We start from the raw sequence: 20,436 nt of genomic DNA on the forward strand, positions 1-20,436 counted from the left end.
TGTTGTTACAGCTTTTATTGTCATTCCCAGACACCAGTATAGACATCCTTGGCAGCCGCTTTCTTCAGCAGCAGAATACAGGGGAAAAGTGGTACAAACTACCTATCAACATTTCATAGTATATTATCACAGTCTTCAGATACAATTGGGAACTGCCTTTTATTCAAACTTGCTTCCATACCTCTTGGTTGAAGACAAAATACTTAATGGTATTAAAAGAAAAAAAAATACAAAGGTAGAAAGTTGGTGGTTTGTACAATGATGTATAAGGGACAATATACACATCAGTGGGCATAGAGACCAACATATCTTGTTCACTTTCTCTGACTCAATGCTGTCACACAACTGCCTTCAAAACTAAATGGTTTATTCTTGTATTAACTCTTGAACATTTTCTTTATTGATGTACATATGTATGATCAACTTAAAGAAATCCAGTGGCACAGTTTTCAACTACCCCCCCCCCCACTCCAACCTTTGGTACAGTCCATATACCACTTCTTGAGGTAACATGGTATCAAAGAAAAGATGTTTCACGTTTCAACAAATGTGATAAACTGACTTTCCTGGCAAGTCAACAACTGAATAACCCGTAAAAAGGAACCTCCCTTTAAATATTACTCCATGATGTTGGTGACTTTGTCTATCCTATGACTACTACAACTATTGTACAGTATATATCTTTACAACACTTTGTTTCTGTAGGAGTTACATGAAGTTCTAAAAATGTCTGTTTTCTGCTGCTGAAGAAAGAACAACCACACAGAATCTTATACCAGCTGGAATGATAGGTAAAATGCAAGCTTACTTTTTATAGCTTTGGCCTGTACAAGCAATAAGAGCAGTCTTTTTTTCCACAATGATAACAATAATGAGGAACACATTCGACTGTACAAAGCAAGAATCAAGTAGTCCATGTAAAAGTTAATGTGGTAGACTTCTCATAGCGTTCCACTCCTTTCGGTTCAAACTTCCTTGTCAGGAAAGAAGGTCCATTTTCATGGCAAAGACTTTGTTATTACTGAAGATACAACCCTTGAGTATAACAGCCCTGCCAGTTCCAGTTCCTCTTTCTTCTCAACATACTCATTCACCAACATAAAACATATCAGTTTTACTCATCAGAACAAAATGGCCGGTCGGTCCCACATGAAAATTCCATGAACAATCAGGTTGACTTCACTACACTGGCCATAATTTAATGGTCGCAAGCCGACAATGTTTACAAAACAACACTGCAGGATAAATATGCAGTTCTGAAACAAATACAAGGATACAGAATTGGCTAAAAGAAAGAAAATAGTGATTCTGAATCACTAAAATCAAAATCTTGGTCAGATCATTCCTTATTATTAATTCCAACATTACTTCTTGATCACAATGCATGATGGATAAAACAGATTGAATGATGGGTAATCCCAGGGCATCATGGGTAATCCAGTGCATGATGGGGAAATCACAGGACTAGCCCTCCCATTCCGCTGACCTCTTCTCTCAGCCTATAAAAACCAGAAATTACACCATATTGGAGACTTACAAGTGATACCTCTCTTGTCTCATGAACAACTGTTTAACGATAGACTACCATGCAGTCTAAGGAACAGGGTTACAGTACACAGGCAATATAATGGACATCTTCAACAGAACATCATCTTGTTAGAAGTGAATGGATGAAGGAATAAAATAAAAAAAAACACAAGAATTCACAGCAACATTGCCAGCAGAGGTAGTTCTCTAGAGGGGTAGTAGCAGTCTCGGAATACCAACAACAATAAAGGAGAAAGTTTCTATGTGAGAACACAATAATCGGTGTCTAGTACTACAACAGAGTAACACACGGCATACCAATAACTCATGCACTGCACAGGCATCATAGTATTTACAGCCAAGTACACACCACTATAGTCCGACCTCACCACCCCTCCAGTCCAAAAACAAACTTCATGCTTACTTCTACATATCAATGTCCCACTTACAATACATTCCTAGAGATATACATTAATTACAGGTAAAGTATACATTATTTAACTTTGTTACCAATGGTAATAATTTATTGCTTCATGTTCAAGACCAGCATATCACTCATTGTGCTACTATCACTTTAATATGTGCACTACAAATGCAAAAATTTCTTCTTATCATGATCACAAAATGTTACCCTGCACATCTTAACATTTACAGCCAGTCTTTCATCTTCTTTAATCACAATATAGCCATATACTTTTCTCAAGGAATGTGAAGTTTAAAAGTAGAAAACTAGCAACCTACGCAGTCGGCTACTAGCCCTAGAGTTATCCATACAAGTCTAGAGAATACATGCTGGCGTATGGCACATGCACTGTGGTGGTAGCAATGGTTACGTTTGGAGCGTAATCCGTTGTCCTGCTACCGACCCTTTTTATCCCTGCCCTCCATGTCTAGTACACCTTACAGGTGCACAGTGTCAGGCCCTGCTGACAGCAACAGTGGACCGGCTTCGCACTACAGTTGCTGTAGTGAAAATCAACTGGAGAACACATATTTGTTCTGTGTGTGACTGACTACAGCTATGTATGTACGTCTGACTGGGATGAATCTGTACAATGTGACGACACAAAACATCTAGTGGGCTGCTGATGGTTTGTAAGAATACAAGAATACGTGACTGTGACTACTACTATTCCTACTACTACTACTATTAGCTTAGAAGCAGGACGATGGCACTTGAGACAGCACCACGTTGGACTTTGTACATGAGTTATATCTGGGATAGTATTATATAGGCTTTGTGCAATGACTTTTACAGGTGAATTGTTCGTGTTGCTAGGTACCCAGTACCTACGAGCGTTGTCCACTGTTACTGTCGGTAGCGCCCTGTGACCAGACGACTCCCATACACTACTACGCCCCTCTAGTACGGTGCAAACTTATTGCGATCGGATTTCTTCGCCCCCGAGGTCCCCGTCCCCGTTGCGTTTTTCACTTTTGCTGTGTAGGACGATCTACTGGTCGCATCTAGTAAGCCCGCTTGTGCGAGTCCGAGCAGCGGGACTGGTTTCAACGACATCAGACTGCTCAGGGGGACGGCCAGGGGGGTGGGCGTGCCACCCTGTCCCACCCCCAGGGAAGTGGGATTCAACGTAGAGGAGGGAGCGGTGGTGGGCGTGGTCAGGTCGGGGGTCAAGCGTTTGGCCAGCTCTAAGCTGTAAGAGACATGGGGGAGGGGGGCAGGATGGTGGAAACGGAGGATCGGGGTTAGAGGCATGGGGTTAGAGGATGGACAAGGATGGGGAGTGACAGGGGGAAGAATTGTAATTGTCGTCATGGCAACAAGGGATGCTAACAGTCGTCATGGCAATGGGATGCTAACATTCACATGATGGGATTAAAAAGTAGCCATATGATGAGGAGGTTATTCTAATCGGAGCAGGATGTAAGACGATATCAGAACGGTGTCATACTAAACAAAGCAGGAGAAATCAGTAAAGCGTCTAGCCTACGAGGTTAGCAATAAACGTCCTCATTACCAACTTATCATACAACAAAAAGGGATATATTATAGACAGTCAGAAAGCAGGAGAATCTAAAAAGACTTGTAGGTTATTTTGTGAGAGAAGGGCTCATTGATAAGACATAAAATTAGAGGAAGAAAGGGACAGGGTGACAGCAATATTTGTGAGTAAAAGTCAGCTTACCTTGTCCCACACAGGAGTGTGATAATACCTCTTCAAATTACATTTACTCAATGGGTACTAGGGTTCATAGGTGTACATACAGAAAGAAATGCAGTTGTAAGAAAAATAAAGGGGAAAAGAAAGGGTTTTTTTTGCCTTACCACAGACTTTACCTACCTTTGCTTCTGCATATCATTTGGATGGTTACACACAACATGGCTTTTTAAGGCCTTGTTTTCAGTTAAGTACAATTGGAGCTTTAAAGTTGTCTGCTTCCCTCTCTGAATAGGTTGGCAACTTTTTCTGCATTTGAAGGTGTTGTACCTGTGTTTTTACCTTTCCAACTAAGTGATGTATGGAAAACCAAAATACAGTTTTTGAAATGTCTCTGAGTCTAAACAATGGCCTTCAAATCAGCTCCCAGCCATCCAAATGATACCAAATCTCTCTGGTAAGAGGACCGTTTTTTGGAACATAATGGCAAAACAAAAGAACCTGAGTGGGAAGAGAGAACCTAACATGGAGGAGCAATCAGCAATGTATCATGGGAAACAGGCTAGCATGATGGGAAGGGACCCGGGCATGCTGGGAAGGCCCACCTGGTGTTGATGAAGAACTGTGCAGTGCTGATGGACTCGGGCGTGCCCGTGATCGTCACTTGCCGGTCTGTCGAGCCCTCCTGCATCCCCGCAATCTTTATGGTCGCTCCTGACAATTGCCTGGATTGTACAGATGAAATGTTTATCTTAAGTTATTGTCATGGTCAGTGTACAAAACTGCACACACATTCTATTGTGAAATGTTCATCTTCACTTGTCATTGTCAGTGTACAAAACAACATGTACAAAATGTTGTTTATGCACATGGAAATCCAAGAATTTGGCCCTGTCACAGTGCAATGAATTAGAAACCTTTGAGCCTGTTGTGGTTACTGATAATGTTTCAATGTTGACTGTTAGCGAACTTTTTTTTGTATTAGCCGACAAGATCTGGAGAAAGGCATTGCTAGGTTCCAACATACATGTAGACCTCCATAGTTACGAAGGTAGATTCTGTACATCCACCAAAAACAATCCCTTACCTGATTTCATTGATCTTGCAACCTCCCTTTCCAATGATGCAACCAATTAGCTGTAGAGATAAAAAAAAAAACATGAATATATTTATTCACAACCACTTGTTAAATAATGACCGTCTGTCATGTTCATCAGGGCCAATATGACTGGTTTACTGTGCACTAGATCTAGGTGTTACTTGTTCAATGTGATTGAAGCTAGGTGTTACTGTAACAATGCAGTCCCAAGCGTAAAACAACTGCGACATACGTAGGTATTGTTACAACATAGTGTTACATGCTGTCCCAAATGTAAAGTATTGTTGTATATGGCCACACCAAGTAAATTTTATGGATGACGTCCTTTGGAGACCCTAAATCTAATGCGAGAGGGAAAAAAAAAAAACAAGAAGGGCCCTAAAAAACAAGATGCCTAGATAAGAAATATTGCACTGCTGACAGGACCATCCTGTCTGTTAATAGTTCCAAAAACGGCACTGTTTTGGAACTATTGACAGGATTTTTTTCAGTGCCATTTTGTTTTTTTCATTTTTGTTTTCATTTTTTTTTAACCAGGCACAGGCTTTCGGCGTTACGGGTTTCACGATCTGACGATTTGCGGCACTGTTGTGACTCTTTAGTCATAGTTACAGTAAGCGGAATTTCTTGGTTTTTCTTCTAGGAACAGGCCAAAATCAATGCGCGTGCGGACGTCATCCATAAAATTTACTTGGTGTGGCCTATAATATATTGTTAACCAACAATAGGATTTAGAGTAGCCCCACCTCATTGGGTATGGTCAGCTCGTGTGTGGTCTGGCTGGACGGGTTACCCGGCTGAGACGCAGTCTGCACTCCAAACTGTGTTGCAAGGGCTGTTGGGAAGAAAAAACACAGGTCAAGGATTATTCTCCAAAGTGCTAATGCCATAATCATAGGTTTTAAATTTTCTTGCACATGGCATGAACTAAGTACAGAGTGGTACAGTGAAAACACATATGTGGTCACATTTACACATCAGAACACAACTACATGTACACATAAGGAGAAAGATCCTATCAAAAATGTTGCACAAAGACCATTCATGTCCTTGGTACTGAAATGTATTCTCATCATGGACAATGTTTTTAAATATAAAGTTTATCTCCCAGAGCATATGAAAGGGGCGTCTACTCAAAAGCGTAACAAAACAGACTGAATACATTATGGCAAAATCATACCTTTGTATTTTCTATAATGTAGGTTAGTACACTTGCAACAAGTAATATTTTATTCAACAGATACTAACCATGAAACAAAGACCCATGTATCTGAATTTTTAAAACCAAGAATGCACATGCTACCTAAGCCAGGTGCTGAAAGGCAAGGACTGTTACCCTGTTAAGGGAAATCCTATGTCTAATGCTTCAAGACAATTAACCAAGCAGATGTTAATTTACTGCAAGCTCAGGCTGCACTGATGTTCATGATTACAACAGAACCAAGGTGACATTGGGACAAGTCCAATTAACACTCACTGATGGAAACACATCGACACGTTAGCAACAGAAATGTCGTTATCTCGGTAAACGTAACAAAAATGGAACCAACGCTAATGTACGTTCATATGAATGAAGTAATGGGGGAGGAGAATGGTCCGGGAGCTTGGTTGCAGTTTCAAACGGTCGTCCTAACACAGCATCGGTTATCTTAATTCCACGTGCACGTCTGTTTAACACTCGGCATGCAAATAGTCTACGATAAGTGCAACACACTACAGTATCATCACCACTGCATGCGGACACTACCTCGTGCAGATACACTCATCCACTTCCCTAACACCAAAGTGGTCTCCCTGTAGAAGGAATACAGCATGCTGGGCACAGTGGGAGTGACATGAACAGGGTAGTGTAGAAAAAAGTAGTGCTATCCAGTACAGAATGTCCCAGTAGTGAGGCATGCTGGGAGTGTGCAGAGCTAGGTGTGGGGTAAACAGAGAGCATGCTGGGAGGTACATACCAGCAGGGAGGGTCGTTCCAGGGGTGATGTAGGGGGTTTGCTGCAGGGCCAACTGATGGAGCTTGGTGAGCTGGAACACACAAACGCACAAACGTGGGGGGTCAGCACTGCAGCCCGGGACATGCTCAGGGGGGTGGCTGCGTGACCTTTAACCTTATCATCCACCATAGTGTGCCAAACTAAACAGCCAATCAGAGACGTCGACTCACCTTTGACAGTCAGACAGGAGGGCAACTAGAGAAGCAGATTCTACATCTCTTAAACAAATCCTAATGTATCATTCCTTATTACCGGCAATTTCACACTTTCTCTTCATTCAGTCATATGACGCTTACTTTACATAAGCAAATTAGCCTTCCTCATAAGTTCCAATTGTTTAGAAGCTGTGTACCTGATTACAGGACAGAACGTATTTCAATTACAAATTTAAGCATCCAAAATTTAAGTATCCATGTTGCATCTGCTTCTCTAAGCCAGTCTGGATGAGTTCACACTCTGAAGTTATTTGAGCGAATTTTAACTCGAAATTCGGGTGCTTTTTTTCTCTTTCTCTTTCCTTTGCTTCATGGCGGAACACCAGGTCAAAGGTCGCGGCTGAGGGAGAAGCACAGATATGGAAAGGACAAGAATCTACGAGAAGTGACCGAGTCTACCTACCTCAAACTGCTACTGTACACTTTTCAAAAAACGATCCACAACAGTGTAAAAAAAAAGGCCGTAATAAGAAAAAGATTAGCATGCAATGTACTACGTTCTACCACCATCACGGGCAGACACCACTGATCATTGTAAAAAAAAAACTGCATGCTCGGATGAGAGTACAAAAGTGACATGAGAAGAGTGGGTGACTTACATCATTGTTAGGGATGGCGTATTGACCCTGTATTGTGTAGGCCTGGAATAAACGGCAAATACCGATTGAGATTCACCACCAGGGTTTGGGGGGTGGGGGGAATTTTGGAGATTCAGGAAAGGCAAGTCTGGGTGCATGAGGGAATGAATGAATGAAGGTTGGGAGAGGTTGCAAAGAAGGGTTATCAGGTTATGATTGTTTTTTTTTTATTTGGTCAAGGTTGGTTGGTTTCTGGGCAAAATGGGGGCAATTGAAGTGGGGAGGGGATTGGGAGGAAGTCATTTTTATCACATTTCAAACAGAAAAATCACACTTTTTTACTGCATTTTAAAAAATTACTTTTTTGCACTCAAATCTTCTATAGGGAAGGGGGTTTCTAAATCTCATTAGGGAGTTTGTTTGTACTTTTGTGTGACAGAAAAGCCATCCATAATTACGGTGTTATGTGAGTTTTATTGTTTGGGATTGAGGATGACCAGAATAGAGACTACACCTCTCCTACGTCTACTGGTTGCTGGATGCTTGGTTTTCCACAGACCAAACTGACATGCCCTCATGCACAAAGTGACAGGAAAGGATTCGTACATTTACCTGACCCCCTGCGAAGACCACAGGGCCCGAGGTGCTGGTTCCACTGGCCGGTCTGGGCTTGTATGGGATAGTGGCACCTTTGGGAGGAGACTGGAAAACACACAACAAGAAAAAATGTCTCTTATTATATCTGTTAAGGATATATGGACATTCAGGTACATGTAATAAGATATGCCAACAAACAGTTACTCAAGCAAAATCAGTTTTTCGAAAGCTAGTAACTTGCAATGTGGCTTCGCCTTTCAGCCAAGCACCCCGGGTCACACGTACTCCCAGGGTCAATTTTAACATTATCTGAAAAAAAAGCAGTGTCTTCTCCTCACTACAATAACAAGACAGCTTTGAATATTTAAAAAAAAATGAGTTGATCTCCTCTGGGCTTTATCCTAGCAGACCCACTGTCTAGTCTGCCAACAAGGCTTCACAATTATCAGCAAATTTTGTTTGGGAGTGTGTCAAAAGTCTCTGCCATGAAATATGGTCTGTCTGAAGATACCATGATCTCTTCCAAACTTGTCTGGAATCGACATAAGTGCCAGAAATTCTAAGTTAGCAAAGTTGTGATTCTCATTGATAGATTATTATTGAATACCTTTCCATAGTCAGCGTGTCTGTGGTAGACTTCGCACATCACATTTGTTTCTATCTGTGTTAATACACCGTAGGGAAATGCAGGCCTTTATCCTAACTTAGCTTGGAGACAAATCCAACGCTGCAATTTCCTTTTGACCTGGAACTCCCATTGATTCATTATCAAGTCGATAATGCAGACAATAGCTCCAGCGGTGTGGCACCCTTTGATAAACTTTATTACGCAGACATTTGGCAATAGTGCTTGAAGGTATGAATGTATATTGACATCTAAGCAATACACAATATATGGCGCTTGACATACTTTTTATAGAGATAAAACGGTGGCTTCGCAAACTAATCATCCAAGGGTTTACCAATGTGGACTAAATTTCCAACCCTCACGTAATTTGACGATGTAAAATAATATTTCATAGCCGTTTTCCAATACAGCCTAAATCCCAGCGTATCTGTTTTCACTAAACCCCTGCCCCCTATTTCCTTCACACGACACCGCGCGGTCACTAAGGCAACACCGCTGAGCTGAAATTACATTCTGCATGCAATATCGTATCCCCCATCCCACCGCAACTGTGAAAATAGTGGTGAGAAGTAATGATTTGGGCCATATTGCAAGATGAGGGAGCTATAAAAATGGCTGATGTGTGCATTCCACAGGTCAAACTACGTTAAGGAGAAGGCATTATTCTCGGGATTTCGCTGTCAGACGCTGGCCTTCCGCGGATCAATCCTACGACCCCTCCGCACCCTTATATGTCATTTATTTTCCCCCTGTCCGAATCAATAAGGGCGGCTGATTGGTAGAAACATTTTACTGTCAGAGCTCTCTCGGCAGGTGAACCCCAGGTGAACCTGTTTCATCCATACGCAACTTCCTCAGGTAGACTCAAACTTGTGAGCAGGTATTAATGACACTTTTATGGTTCAATAACTATGTAGGTTGTTGGGGACATAATAGATTATGACTGTGACAATCTATTGTCTTTTCTGCCTTGAAAAATATGAGCCTACAGGATGGGATCGGGAATAAAAGACCTAAGAAGTCCCAAAGGGGCTTTTATGGATCTCATCTTTCTACAAATGGTGACAAGAAATGTATTGTCTTTATACATTTATCAGAATTAGGGACAAATTAAAGTAGGTTTTGACAGATATACTTTACCTGTGGGAGTTACTAACTGATGTTGCACACTAGTCAGAAGATTTTCTTGAGCTCAAACGTAGATCAAAAACCACAATGGCCTTACATCAAATGAAACCTTTATCTTACAAATAATCAATCTGAACAGAAGCTTTTGTAATCTTTTTTTACATTTCAGCTTTGAATTATGTGAAGAATAATGTAACAAGTTTCTTCCATGACTTCTCCTTTTTTTTTCAGTCACTGACGGAAAGTAGTGGATGCTACTACTTGAAACGTCTGACAGTTACCAAAACCTATCCAGTTGCTTGAGTAACAATTTTCTTGTTTATCTCATTACCTGGATGTCTAAACTTCACAAACACTATTTCCAATGTTACCTGCACCAGTGCCCAGGTATGAACAAAAGTCGGGCTACCTGGGTGCAATAGTACATACCTCTAGCATGACACAACATATGTGGTAGACACACTGTGAGATGGCATCAGGAGTGCCTGAGACAGTGACTGCTCTCTCTGTGGAGTTGGGCAGCATATCCCCAGCTACCTGGATAGATGCCCCTGTCACCTGCAGCAAAGGAAAACATTCACTTGTGTCTTTCATTTGACTATACAGCATTACAATTCTTTTGGCAAGTCATATGGTACTACATCTTCATTGATTAAAAAGGTACAACGTCAGAAAGGTACAATGTAAATGTAGATCTCATACACAACTCAAACTCTACTCCTGCTTTACGGATATAAATGTAGATCATATAAAAGCCTGGATCACAAACCTCTCGGATCTCTTTAATCTTGGATCCCCCTTTCCCGATCAGCGATCCACACTGACTTGCGGGAACGATCAGTCGCAATGTGACTGGTGGAACAGGAACAGAACTGTTCACGTGGGCTGCCTTCATGTCCTGGGAGCAATGGGAAAATATAGCATTCACCCACAGATCTCGAAATACCACTTGCATATGCAGGTTAGTGCAGGAAAAACTGGAGCTGTGCAGGTATTTCTGATGTCTATCTGCACCTAACCTGCACTGCTCCATGTACTGGGTGTAAATGTGCACCTATACTTTAGGTATAAAAAAAAACAACTTGCATGGTTTGAACAGTTTTTGTATGACCCATACTGCCTAAATTCTGAGCACTGCAGGTAAAATTTATCTGATACAGATTATTTCCAATCTTGCCTGCACCAATGCTGGTATCACCATTTCAAACAGAGCAATAAAAAAACACTGCAGGTAAAAAATTCCTTACCAATTTGTAATAAACTTGCACCGCAAAACCAATAGAAGTAAGAGGGGGCACCATATTCTTTAAAAACTCTACAGGCTATCTATTGTACTTTTATGGATCTGCCCTTGTACGAGAGTGTGTATTTTAGCACTTCTGCCCTTCAAACCGCAGTAAAGCCCACAAGGTTATTCAAGGTTAAAAGGCTGTTTGAAGCATAATTCATCCATTATTTATTCACAGACAATGCCGCCAGCGAGACTTGACAATCGGGTTCTTTCATTGGAAACTCTTGATGTTTCTTTGATAGAACAGTTTCTTATCACAAATGTCAAAATCATTCCAGTAGTGCCATATCAAGAAACTAGCATGACAGTTATACAAATGATTTTAAAATTCTCTCCAAGAAGACATTAGGCCTGTTTTTTTAGGTGTTTTCTCTTTTGTCAGCCTTTGCATATCTGGCCTATCCTGGCCTAAAACATCTAAAAAGCCCCAAACAGGACAAACCTCTGCTGGGAGAGTATTTGTGTATGCTGGTTTTCAGATTACATTATATTTTACGGTAAGCAGATCTATATCTATCTAATAAACTAGCATGGCATCGGAAAATTAACCACAAAACACAATGGCTGTCACAAGTGCTGTGCTAAGTAATGGCAAAATCAGTTACGGATTCTTCATGCTAACAATGACAACAGCTTCTTCTAGAAACACAAATTACTAGCATGTTGTATAGATTCTCTGTGAATCTTAGTTTTTGGGTTTAGGCCATGTTGATTTGATTATATGGATGACATCCTCAGAGAACCCCAAAACTGATGCAAGAAAAATGAAGGTGGCAACACCAAGAACAAGGAAATTTAACTGCCATGGCATATATTGTGAAAAATATAAAAGTGTACCTCTTCAAACTTCTTGCCAATCATATTGAAGGCCTTGAGGATGTTTTCTGTGGATCCTGTGATGGTGACGATGCGCTCGGGTGATGAGCCGTCTGAGATATTGATGCGGGCGCCGCTCTGCAGAGAAGACACAAAACGCACAACATGGAATGATAGAAGGAAAGAGAGGGGCAAGAGAGAAGACAGCTCTAGGGGCATTGCGTGGGATGGGTGGGGAGAGGACGTGCCATCAATTCAATATCGCCATGACGTTTCCCATCAATCAACTTTTCTTTTTTCCTTTCATTTCACCAACACAGCAAACCCACACTTTTCTGCTATTCCCGAAATAGCCTCATTACTAATATGATATCATGGTCACTATGACAACCTTTTATATAACCCCTACTTAATTCCATATGCCACTCCGTACAACTTTAAGTGTCATGGCAACGGGCGATCTGATCGGATACAGGCCATTAAGTAAATAGTAGGAGAGAGGAGCTCTCGGCTCTGTGCAGGGAGAAAATTGCTTTCATCCATAATGGCCAACCACTTTATCAGTGTCAATAAGCAAGTTCTAAAGTGTTCATTTGGGTACAGGCCAGTCATACATTCTGTCTCTTCCCAGAAACCCAATTAGCTGAAGGGGCAATTTTTCCGATTCGCTAAAGAGGAGCTTTTCCTGAGGGCTTTTTTTATCATTGGGGAGATACTACACGTAACAGTAAATTGTGAAATGTATGTGGTGATTTCACGTTTGTGGGTTTTGCCTGTGGTTTTCAGGACTCATCACACCGTGAACGTTGCGTTACTAGGGTTGTTTCACCCACAAGCTGAAAACGCAAATTTACACAATTACAGTGTTGAGACTGGTTCTCTAGGTTCATTTTAGTGATGCTGAAGACTGAAGAAGAGTGACAGATGTCATTGAAACGTCCATAAGTAATTTTAGTAATTTATCCAGTAGTAGAGTTTGAATTGCCTTTGAACAACTTAGCATATGTTAGAATTTTCCATGGACGTAAAACATGTTCAACTCTCTGTTGTGAAAAATTAAAGAAACCAGCAAACTAGTCCTGTGTAACTGACCTGTAACATTATGCATAGGTAACTTACCTCTTCACGGAACCTTTTTATAGTATCTCCTTTTTTTCCAATGATACTGCCGACGTCCTGAAACACACAGATGTAGACATGGTTTATATGAAGTTATCATGAGATTTGAATATGTTTTTTGACTCTTGTTTATGACAACTTAACTCGTGTGGAAATGTCAGCCAGTTGTGTGCAGTGTGCCGTTGCTAGGAAACAAATGTGGTGGTGATTTCTTTTCCGTAATCTTACGCGTCGTGATGTGATTTTGTGGTGCCATATCAGGCTAGAGGCAAACCACCACAAATAAGTGTTGGGGTGGAAAATTGCAAACCAAAATTTAAGGGTCATGGGAACAACAATTTGCCAAAAAAGTTTGGGAGAAAAATAGTAATACCTTCGGTAATAGTTAACAGGAAAGTGTAATGGTAAAAAGGCTCCTTTATAAAGTACATGTAGCTAACACTACCGAAAGTGTATCTCACATGTCTCTAGTACAATGTATCATTGGTATAGATTGGTATGACTGGGATATCTTCAACCATAAGATAAGACCTCATGTAATGGGCTTAACTTGCCCAAATCTGTGCCACTGTTCCTATTTGATAGAATCACGGTACCAATAAATGCTGCTGATAAGAAAGTCCATCTGTTTTGCATTGCCCTTTAGCTCAGAGTTCAGACACACTCAACTGGAGATTCAGCACTTTTTCAGGGACACACTTTGCCCAGATTGGGGATAAGTACTAACAGGTATTCACTGTTAATGATGCTGACCTCTTATGCATTATGAGGTATGAGGACAGTGCCCTTTCTAAGTCTTGGAGTGTCTATTACTAGTTCCAGAGTTTAGACCTTTGTCAAAAGAAATCAAAATGTCCTTCATAACAATAAAAAAGCAAACCTTTTATTCCATCGATAATTGCCATGATACAAGACTCAAAAGCATTTACATTTGCTCTACTCAACGAGTCTGTTTTGATTTTCCTTTGAATACGATTTAAACATTAATTTTAGATACTTAGAACGCTTTCATGGGCATTGCTGTCAAATTGCTTTTAAGCTCATTTGACACTTATGATGATGAATGATTATGTAGGAACTGTTTGACTCCCACTCTCAGTGTAGTGTTAGGTTAGACATGCTAAAACCACCAGGGTAGATTTTATCAAGGGACACTTCACTAGCCTGAATGGAAGATACAGTTGTTGCTTCGAAAGCCCGCTGATAGAAGCTGCCACCATCAAATATTGTATACAGTGTTAGAATAGAAATACGTATCTGCAGTTTGTATTTTGCAGAGAAAGTTTAAATATTGCAGAAGAAGATTTAAGAAACTTGTAATTTTGTGTTTTTACTACTGACTTTATGATATACTAATAATTATGTACTATGTGCTTTTCAAATTGCATGTAAATGTTTGCCAACATGCAATTTTGTATGGGTTTAGGTCAAGGCTTGTAAGTGTATATTTGCAGAAAGTATTCCCACATTGCATAACAAAATTTTGACATACTGCAATATTGCAAAACACTGAAAAAAGTACTTCTACCACTGGTATATGAAATGTAAGACAAGTGAGAAAGAAAGGTCTACCTCAAAATGTGTGGTTTAGCTTACAATACATAATTCATGGTACGTACATACAGACCAAGAAAAAGTTTACCACACTTGACTTGAAGTGTTATAAATATGCAATGGGATACGGCGCGCACACAAGAAGGGACGCTCGCCAGGTTCTAAAAAACGGTAAATGTCGCCATTTTCGATGATCCGGATCCGGAGATGGGCCGCGCCGCCACATGTTAAATAACCTTCTCACGAATGTCTCCGAGAGAAAATGTCAGCAGACACATCTTGAAACACTGAAGCTCCCCGCCATTAAAACCTGTTTATTGAACTAGACTGAAAGTGTTTCTAGTTTCAGCTTGGCTCGCTCAACCTTCCACTGTGATTCACATCAGTCTCTCTCCAGTCTTATTTATCATGACAGCTAAAAATCAATACTATCCTTGCCAATGTCAACCACACACCCAACCGCTGGAAGGTGGGATTTCCTGCAGGAAGAAAAACATTCTGACTTTATCGTTAAATCTTCACAACTTGATTCTGTCTTCAGGGCTATTCAGAAAGGGAAGTCAGGAGATTTTCTTCGACTAAAAGGATAAAGGACAATACCAAACAAGTTGAAGGGGTGCCAAATAAATGACAGCGTTCCAGATTGCCAGTTTCTTAGATTCTAAAATGTAGTACTGTAATTCCTGATTTTTTTGCATGATACTTTTATGTTCCCGATTTTCACTGCCACTTCTGCGAACGTATCATTGCCATTAACAGATAACTCGCCGACTATTTTTCTGCACCTGCTGCCACTGTGAACATATAGTTCAGTGAACATATACATTTTCTCAGACTGTGAACTTTTGCTTACTGTGAACATGAAGCGAATTACAGTACCTGGCGTTAGGAGTGCTGACAGCTATCCCTAATATAATAGTCCTATGCCTTCTTCTGCTTCACTGTGGAAAATACTTAGTCCAGATTGGGTCTGACATCTGACCTTTTGTGGTGTTCTTCCCTCTATCTGTCACTGTCACTACTTAGGTATAGCTCTCCAAATGAGGGGGAATGCCTGTCCTGCTCTCTTAACAACACATACGGGCAAAATTAAATAAACAGTTGAATGTGACTGCATTCCGGGATATGTTTAAGTACAAGAAGAGTGCCCCTTCAAAGTCTTGGAGCTCATACTGGTACTACTTGAACTAGTTCCCAAGCTGAACTAGAACCTGTACCAGACCTTGCCCTTCTCAAAGAGGATATCATGTAATGTACTTTTACTTAATCAATGATGTTAAAGACTCTTAAATAGAAAAAAAATTCAATTAAAGCTGAAAAAATGAAAAAAGGGGAAAAAACTAGAAATTGGAAAAATATTACCACAGCAAACCCTGCTTGTAAAAAGTTCTACACTGTATTGGTAATAGAAATAATTGTAAGTTTTAATTTAACTATACTTGAGTTCATCTAATACCAATTAAATTGTATTTCAGTTTAATTAATGTCAATCCCATTCTCAAATATGTTGCCTGATAAGTTTTTCCTTTTCCTTTCCTCTTACTCCTTCCGTCCAGTGCAGTCAGAAGACACATTTCATCACCGCTGCCTCCCCTGAGTCCCTCCACTGATTACTACAAGAGAGCGCACATTGCTGGGGCAGAGGTCTGGTTGCCTGGAGCCGTGTCCAAGTCCACTGCTGATTGGATTAGCACATGTTCAACTGCCTTCTGCATTATGGAACGGCCTGGAGGACTACAATAGGCAGGAAATCCTACACTTCCCAGGCATTTCAGGAACAGGTCAATACAGAATTTTGTAATATTGTATAGTCTGTGCTTGTATACCCAGTATTGCCTGAAAAATAGGTTGTTATGTACCTGAGTGTTACTGCTGGTGAAATAAATAAACTGAAACTAAACTGAAAACGAATGTGCAGTGTTGGGTGGTGCAAATTGATACAGAAAACTCGAAAGATGGTTAAAGCACAGTAAAAAAGAAAACAATAGGAGGAAAATTGTATCTTATTCATAAATCCTTATGATCTTTCTTATTGCTTTCAGGATGAGTAGGCCTTCATTTTGTTAATAATTAGTACGCTAAATGATAAATTGCTGAAGCTGAAGCATCATAATGTATGCAGTAGCATACATTATGTACACCACAGGTGTAGCAGGCCAGGATATACCCCTGGTCAGAATGTACCCCGATATGTTCTGACAAGGGGTATATTCCAGCATGCTACACTGGAGAGTCATTTCCAGTGGATCCTTTTCCTTTACTGTGTGGTTGGCTGCATAGTCAAGACCTCCCAACACTTTGACAATGTCTTGTTTTAAGTGTCAATATTTAGACATTTAGTTTCTTGTTTACACCTAACACATCTTGGGTTTGAAAGCATCTGTACCTCTTGGAAAGAGAGACGCCATGTCTTGGCCCTTCCCGTATTTCTTATCTTTCCAAACCAGCGTGAAAGGCTCTACAAACATGTACAACATACCAGCGGATCGGCCCACTCGGGCAAAGGTTGTGCTGTGTAAATATGATTTTTTTTCTCTCCTCTTAAACAATGTCTAAACATTTATCTTCCAATTTAGGGAATCAAAACTGTTTACTGAAGCAACAGATGTTTCTCAACACATCACAGTATTTGAAATTGAATAACAGATGCATGGATATATATCTTTTTAGTGCTTTCTAAATGTAATAATTAGCAGTTTTTGCACATACATGTACCTTCTGGCTTTGAGATCATCTTGCAATACCCCTACACACACTACTTCAAAGTGTACTTCAGGCTGTGTTTCAAGTAATAGCTATTTTGTAGATACCTGACCTTCTATGTAGAAGGCAATCTATTTCATTTTATACTAATGAAGTACCTGAAACATGCATGTAACCCTTAGCAGTAATAGTTCTTTTACATACATTCCCCTTTTGAACACTGTACTTAACCCTGAAGTAACTTTCAAACTTTTTTTCAATCAACAGTTACATCTCTATTCTTAAAAAACATTACAAGAAATCTTTTGTTTACTCTTTCATTTTCAAGTAGTTACCAGAGGTCAGTGTCCTATACTGATGGACAGAACACCAACCCCTTCTCCACTAGAGGTTGCAACTGTTGAACAACAAAATATTTGACAGATCACTTAACGAAGATCTGTCAAAAAAAGAAGAAATCTTAGGTTTTAAAAAAGTTCTCTGAGTTTTGAATCATATTCAAACATTGAGCATCACACTCCAATATTATGAAATCAAGACTCACACAAATCCAATTTGGCTGTTCAGCGATCGCCAGTCTAGTGGAAAAGGAGCCTTAGCAAACCTATTCAAGCTAACAGGCAGCGCCTAAGAAGCATCACTAAGGGCCTGAGGGGTCAGTTTGTACAGAATGGGGGTATTCTTTGTTCAGCTTACAGTAAACATTACCTGTGTGGGGGACAACATGCCAATGTTTACATCACTCTGTACCAAGAACTGTTGTCCATGCACCTTAGAGGTGGCCAAGTTAGCATTATACTAAATGCATCTATTGCTAAAAAATACAATTTATAAGGGGAAAAGAGTTCTACTGCATGGAGGATTAAGATATTCACCAATTTTTATCTACACCTGGACATCTTCTAACTTAAATGTGTCATTTAACATTTTCTCTCTTATTGCTTTAAGTTTCAAGATCACCAGTGCCTAGTGTACCGTTATACCCGATTGAATTACATCATACAATCCCTGTCACAGTTACAAAACCACTTCCCAGAGGTCTGCGAACGTCACGAAAACGCAAAATACTTCCTGGAAGTCTGAACGCATGAGGGAAAAGGAGGTTTTTGTGGTCCCTGTTGAAACAATACTTGGACCTGCTGGACATAGTTTCTTCGAAACTTGGTGTGAAGTTCAGCTGACTGCTGCCCACCTGTGTCAGGGACCCCCACAGTAGTATAATGTCAAAGACTAAAGTGAATGTGAATGGTCAATGCGAAGAATGCAAAAATAAAACCACCACCAAAGTTTCTGCTTTTACAGTACTTTTCCACCCTGGGTAGAATGAACGTCGCCAGAAGGGTTTTATCCCAACTGTACCGTGGGAGGTTTTGAACCGTTGACAGTGACATATTAGGTTTATTACCCTTCTACCTGAGTAACTCATCTATCAAGCTCCTGTCAATCCACCACAAAAGGCCTTACATATACTTAAGATAATAATTTCCATCCACTTGGGCTTAGCAATAAGCTTATACATCATCTTTTTAGTAGGTTCTGGATAGTGACTGGAAAAATCTGTCAAATTTTCTTTGCAAAGGGAATATTTGAGACAGTAAATGTTGTGAAAAATACATGGTAACCTGAGAAAAACCTTTAATCAAGCTGATACAATCAGTGTATTTTATCAAAGTTGATATTACACAGAGACTTATGAGAGATTCTTTGATGTAGAGATGACAAAGCTGGCGTTTCCCTTCTTTAATTGCCAAGAGTCTACCGTGCGTTAATACAGTGCGGAGTGTACAATAATACCTTTCATAATCCCCACATATAATTCATTAAAGCTACGAATTAAATTAATCTCCTACCAGGCAAATCTGGCATGCACATAATCCTCTGGCTAATCTAATATTTCCCCTACCTTTCCAGCTTGCTTATATCAATCTATATTTCTATTCCGATAGCAATGTTTCGTTGCTCTGATATGTTAGAAGGTTATTCAATTTTGCTCCTAACGTTAAATGCTATACAGGAATGACGTGTACATAACTGGTGTGTACAATTCTATATCTGTGAAGACACATCAATAGAGACTGGGGTGACGTGTCACAAAACCGCGTTAGACATCAAAGTTTTGCGCAGAAATGAAGGGTGGATCTAATTCCATGTGGGAACACATTGTGCATATCAAATCAGGTGTCGTGTCACAGGTGCCTCTAAACTAATTACCAAGTGGCTCGGAAGACATTTCTTGTACGTGAACCTGGCAAAGAGTCCCTAGAAAACCAGGAATATTGTGTTTCATAGTTGTACTGTGCTAACTTGAAACACCACGAAAACCTCCTTTTCCCTCATAATGCAAAATAAAAGCTCCACGAATTCATTTACAGTATTAATGCTATACGTATGTACATGAATTTGAAGTAATAAATTAATGTCATAGTTCCTAGAAGGCTAGTTACTGTACTACTCAAATGATCCAATTCAGAGCTTGGAGTATTTCCCTTTCTTTGCTTCAGTAAAATTTACCCCATCATCTTACACTGCTGGACATGTAAAACAGTGTCCTAATTTCATTTTTGACAACTACATGTAATGATGTTGGTGTCAGCTCTAGTTTTACTGGACAATGTCACGTTTCCATCGGGAATGTTGCTCAGACATATCTACAGAACTATGTCAGGTATTATATTTTGTAACCGCAGACAATCCTGTAACCTAGCAACCAGCATAGGAAGGTGAAATAGTCTGTGTTCATGGCTGTGGTGGTTTATGTTTCAAATTACATCCAAGGTACTGAGAGGGATGCTGCTTTGTGAATGATTGTTCTACAATCTAACAATCGTTTGTTCTACAAGCCTTTTACATTTTCAGCCTTCTTGAAAGCCAGAAACTTTCAATTGAACTCAAACATTAGTTTATTAATGTTAATATATATATGTGCCTTAACTAATATTATTCTGATCTTCCTCAGCACAGTGATTGCTGTCAGATATAGTCTTCTGTATGACTGCAGTATGTTCAATGGTGGTGGTGTTATTGGTGTCACACGAACATATTCTAATCTTACTAACTTAGTTAG

At 40.0% G+C, this 20,436-nt stretch overlaps 1 protein-coding gene across 8 annotated transcripts in view; it reads right to left on the reverse strand.

The window, feature by feature from the left end:
• Positions 1–20,436, reverse strand: part of LOC109474288 (poly(rC)-binding protein 3-like) — a 65,358-nt gene continuing 44,922 nt past the window's right edge. For 3 of the 8 annotated variants that reach the window (XM_019774564.1, XM_019774566.1, XM_019774565.1), the window contains exons 3-13: positions 13,116–13,172; positions 12,018–12,134; positions 10,659–10,787; positions 10,319–10,447; positions 8,143–8,238; positions 7,558–7,599; positions 6,705–6,774; positions 5,493–5,581; positions 4,735–4,784; positions 4,253–4,372; positions 1–3,182 (exon numbers count right to left, since the gene is read on the reverse strand). In XM_019774564.1, coding sequence (XP_019630123.1) covers positions 2,891–3,182; positions 4,253–4,372; positions 4,735–4,784; positions 5,493–5,581; positions 6,705–6,774; positions 7,558–7,599; positions 8,143–8,238; positions 10,319–10,447; positions 10,659–10,787; positions 12,018–12,134; positions 13,116–13,172 — 1,191 coding nt within the window. In that variant the 3' untranslated portion in view covers positions 1–2,890. The remainder of the gene's footprint in view (positions 3,183–4,252; positions 4,373–4,734; positions 4,785–5,492; positions 5,582–6,704; positions 6,775–7,557; positions 7,600–8,142; positions 8,239–10,318; positions 10,448–10,658; positions 10,788–12,017; positions 12,135–13,115; positions 13,173–20,436) is intronic. The other 5 variants (XM_019774567.1, XM_019774571.1, XM_019774570.1 and 2 more) reach the window with 5 other exon arrangements.

Source organism: Branchiostoma belcheri, unplaced genomic scaffold (assembly GCF_001625305.1).
Source record: "Branchiostoma belcheri isolate BF01 breed outbred unplaced genomic scaffold, Haploidv18h27 scaffold30, whole genome shotgun sequence".
In the NCBI taxonomy this organism is placed as follows: Eukaryota; Metazoa; Chordata; class Leptocardii; order Amphioxiformes; family Branchiostomatidae; genus Branchiostoma; species Branchiostoma belcheri.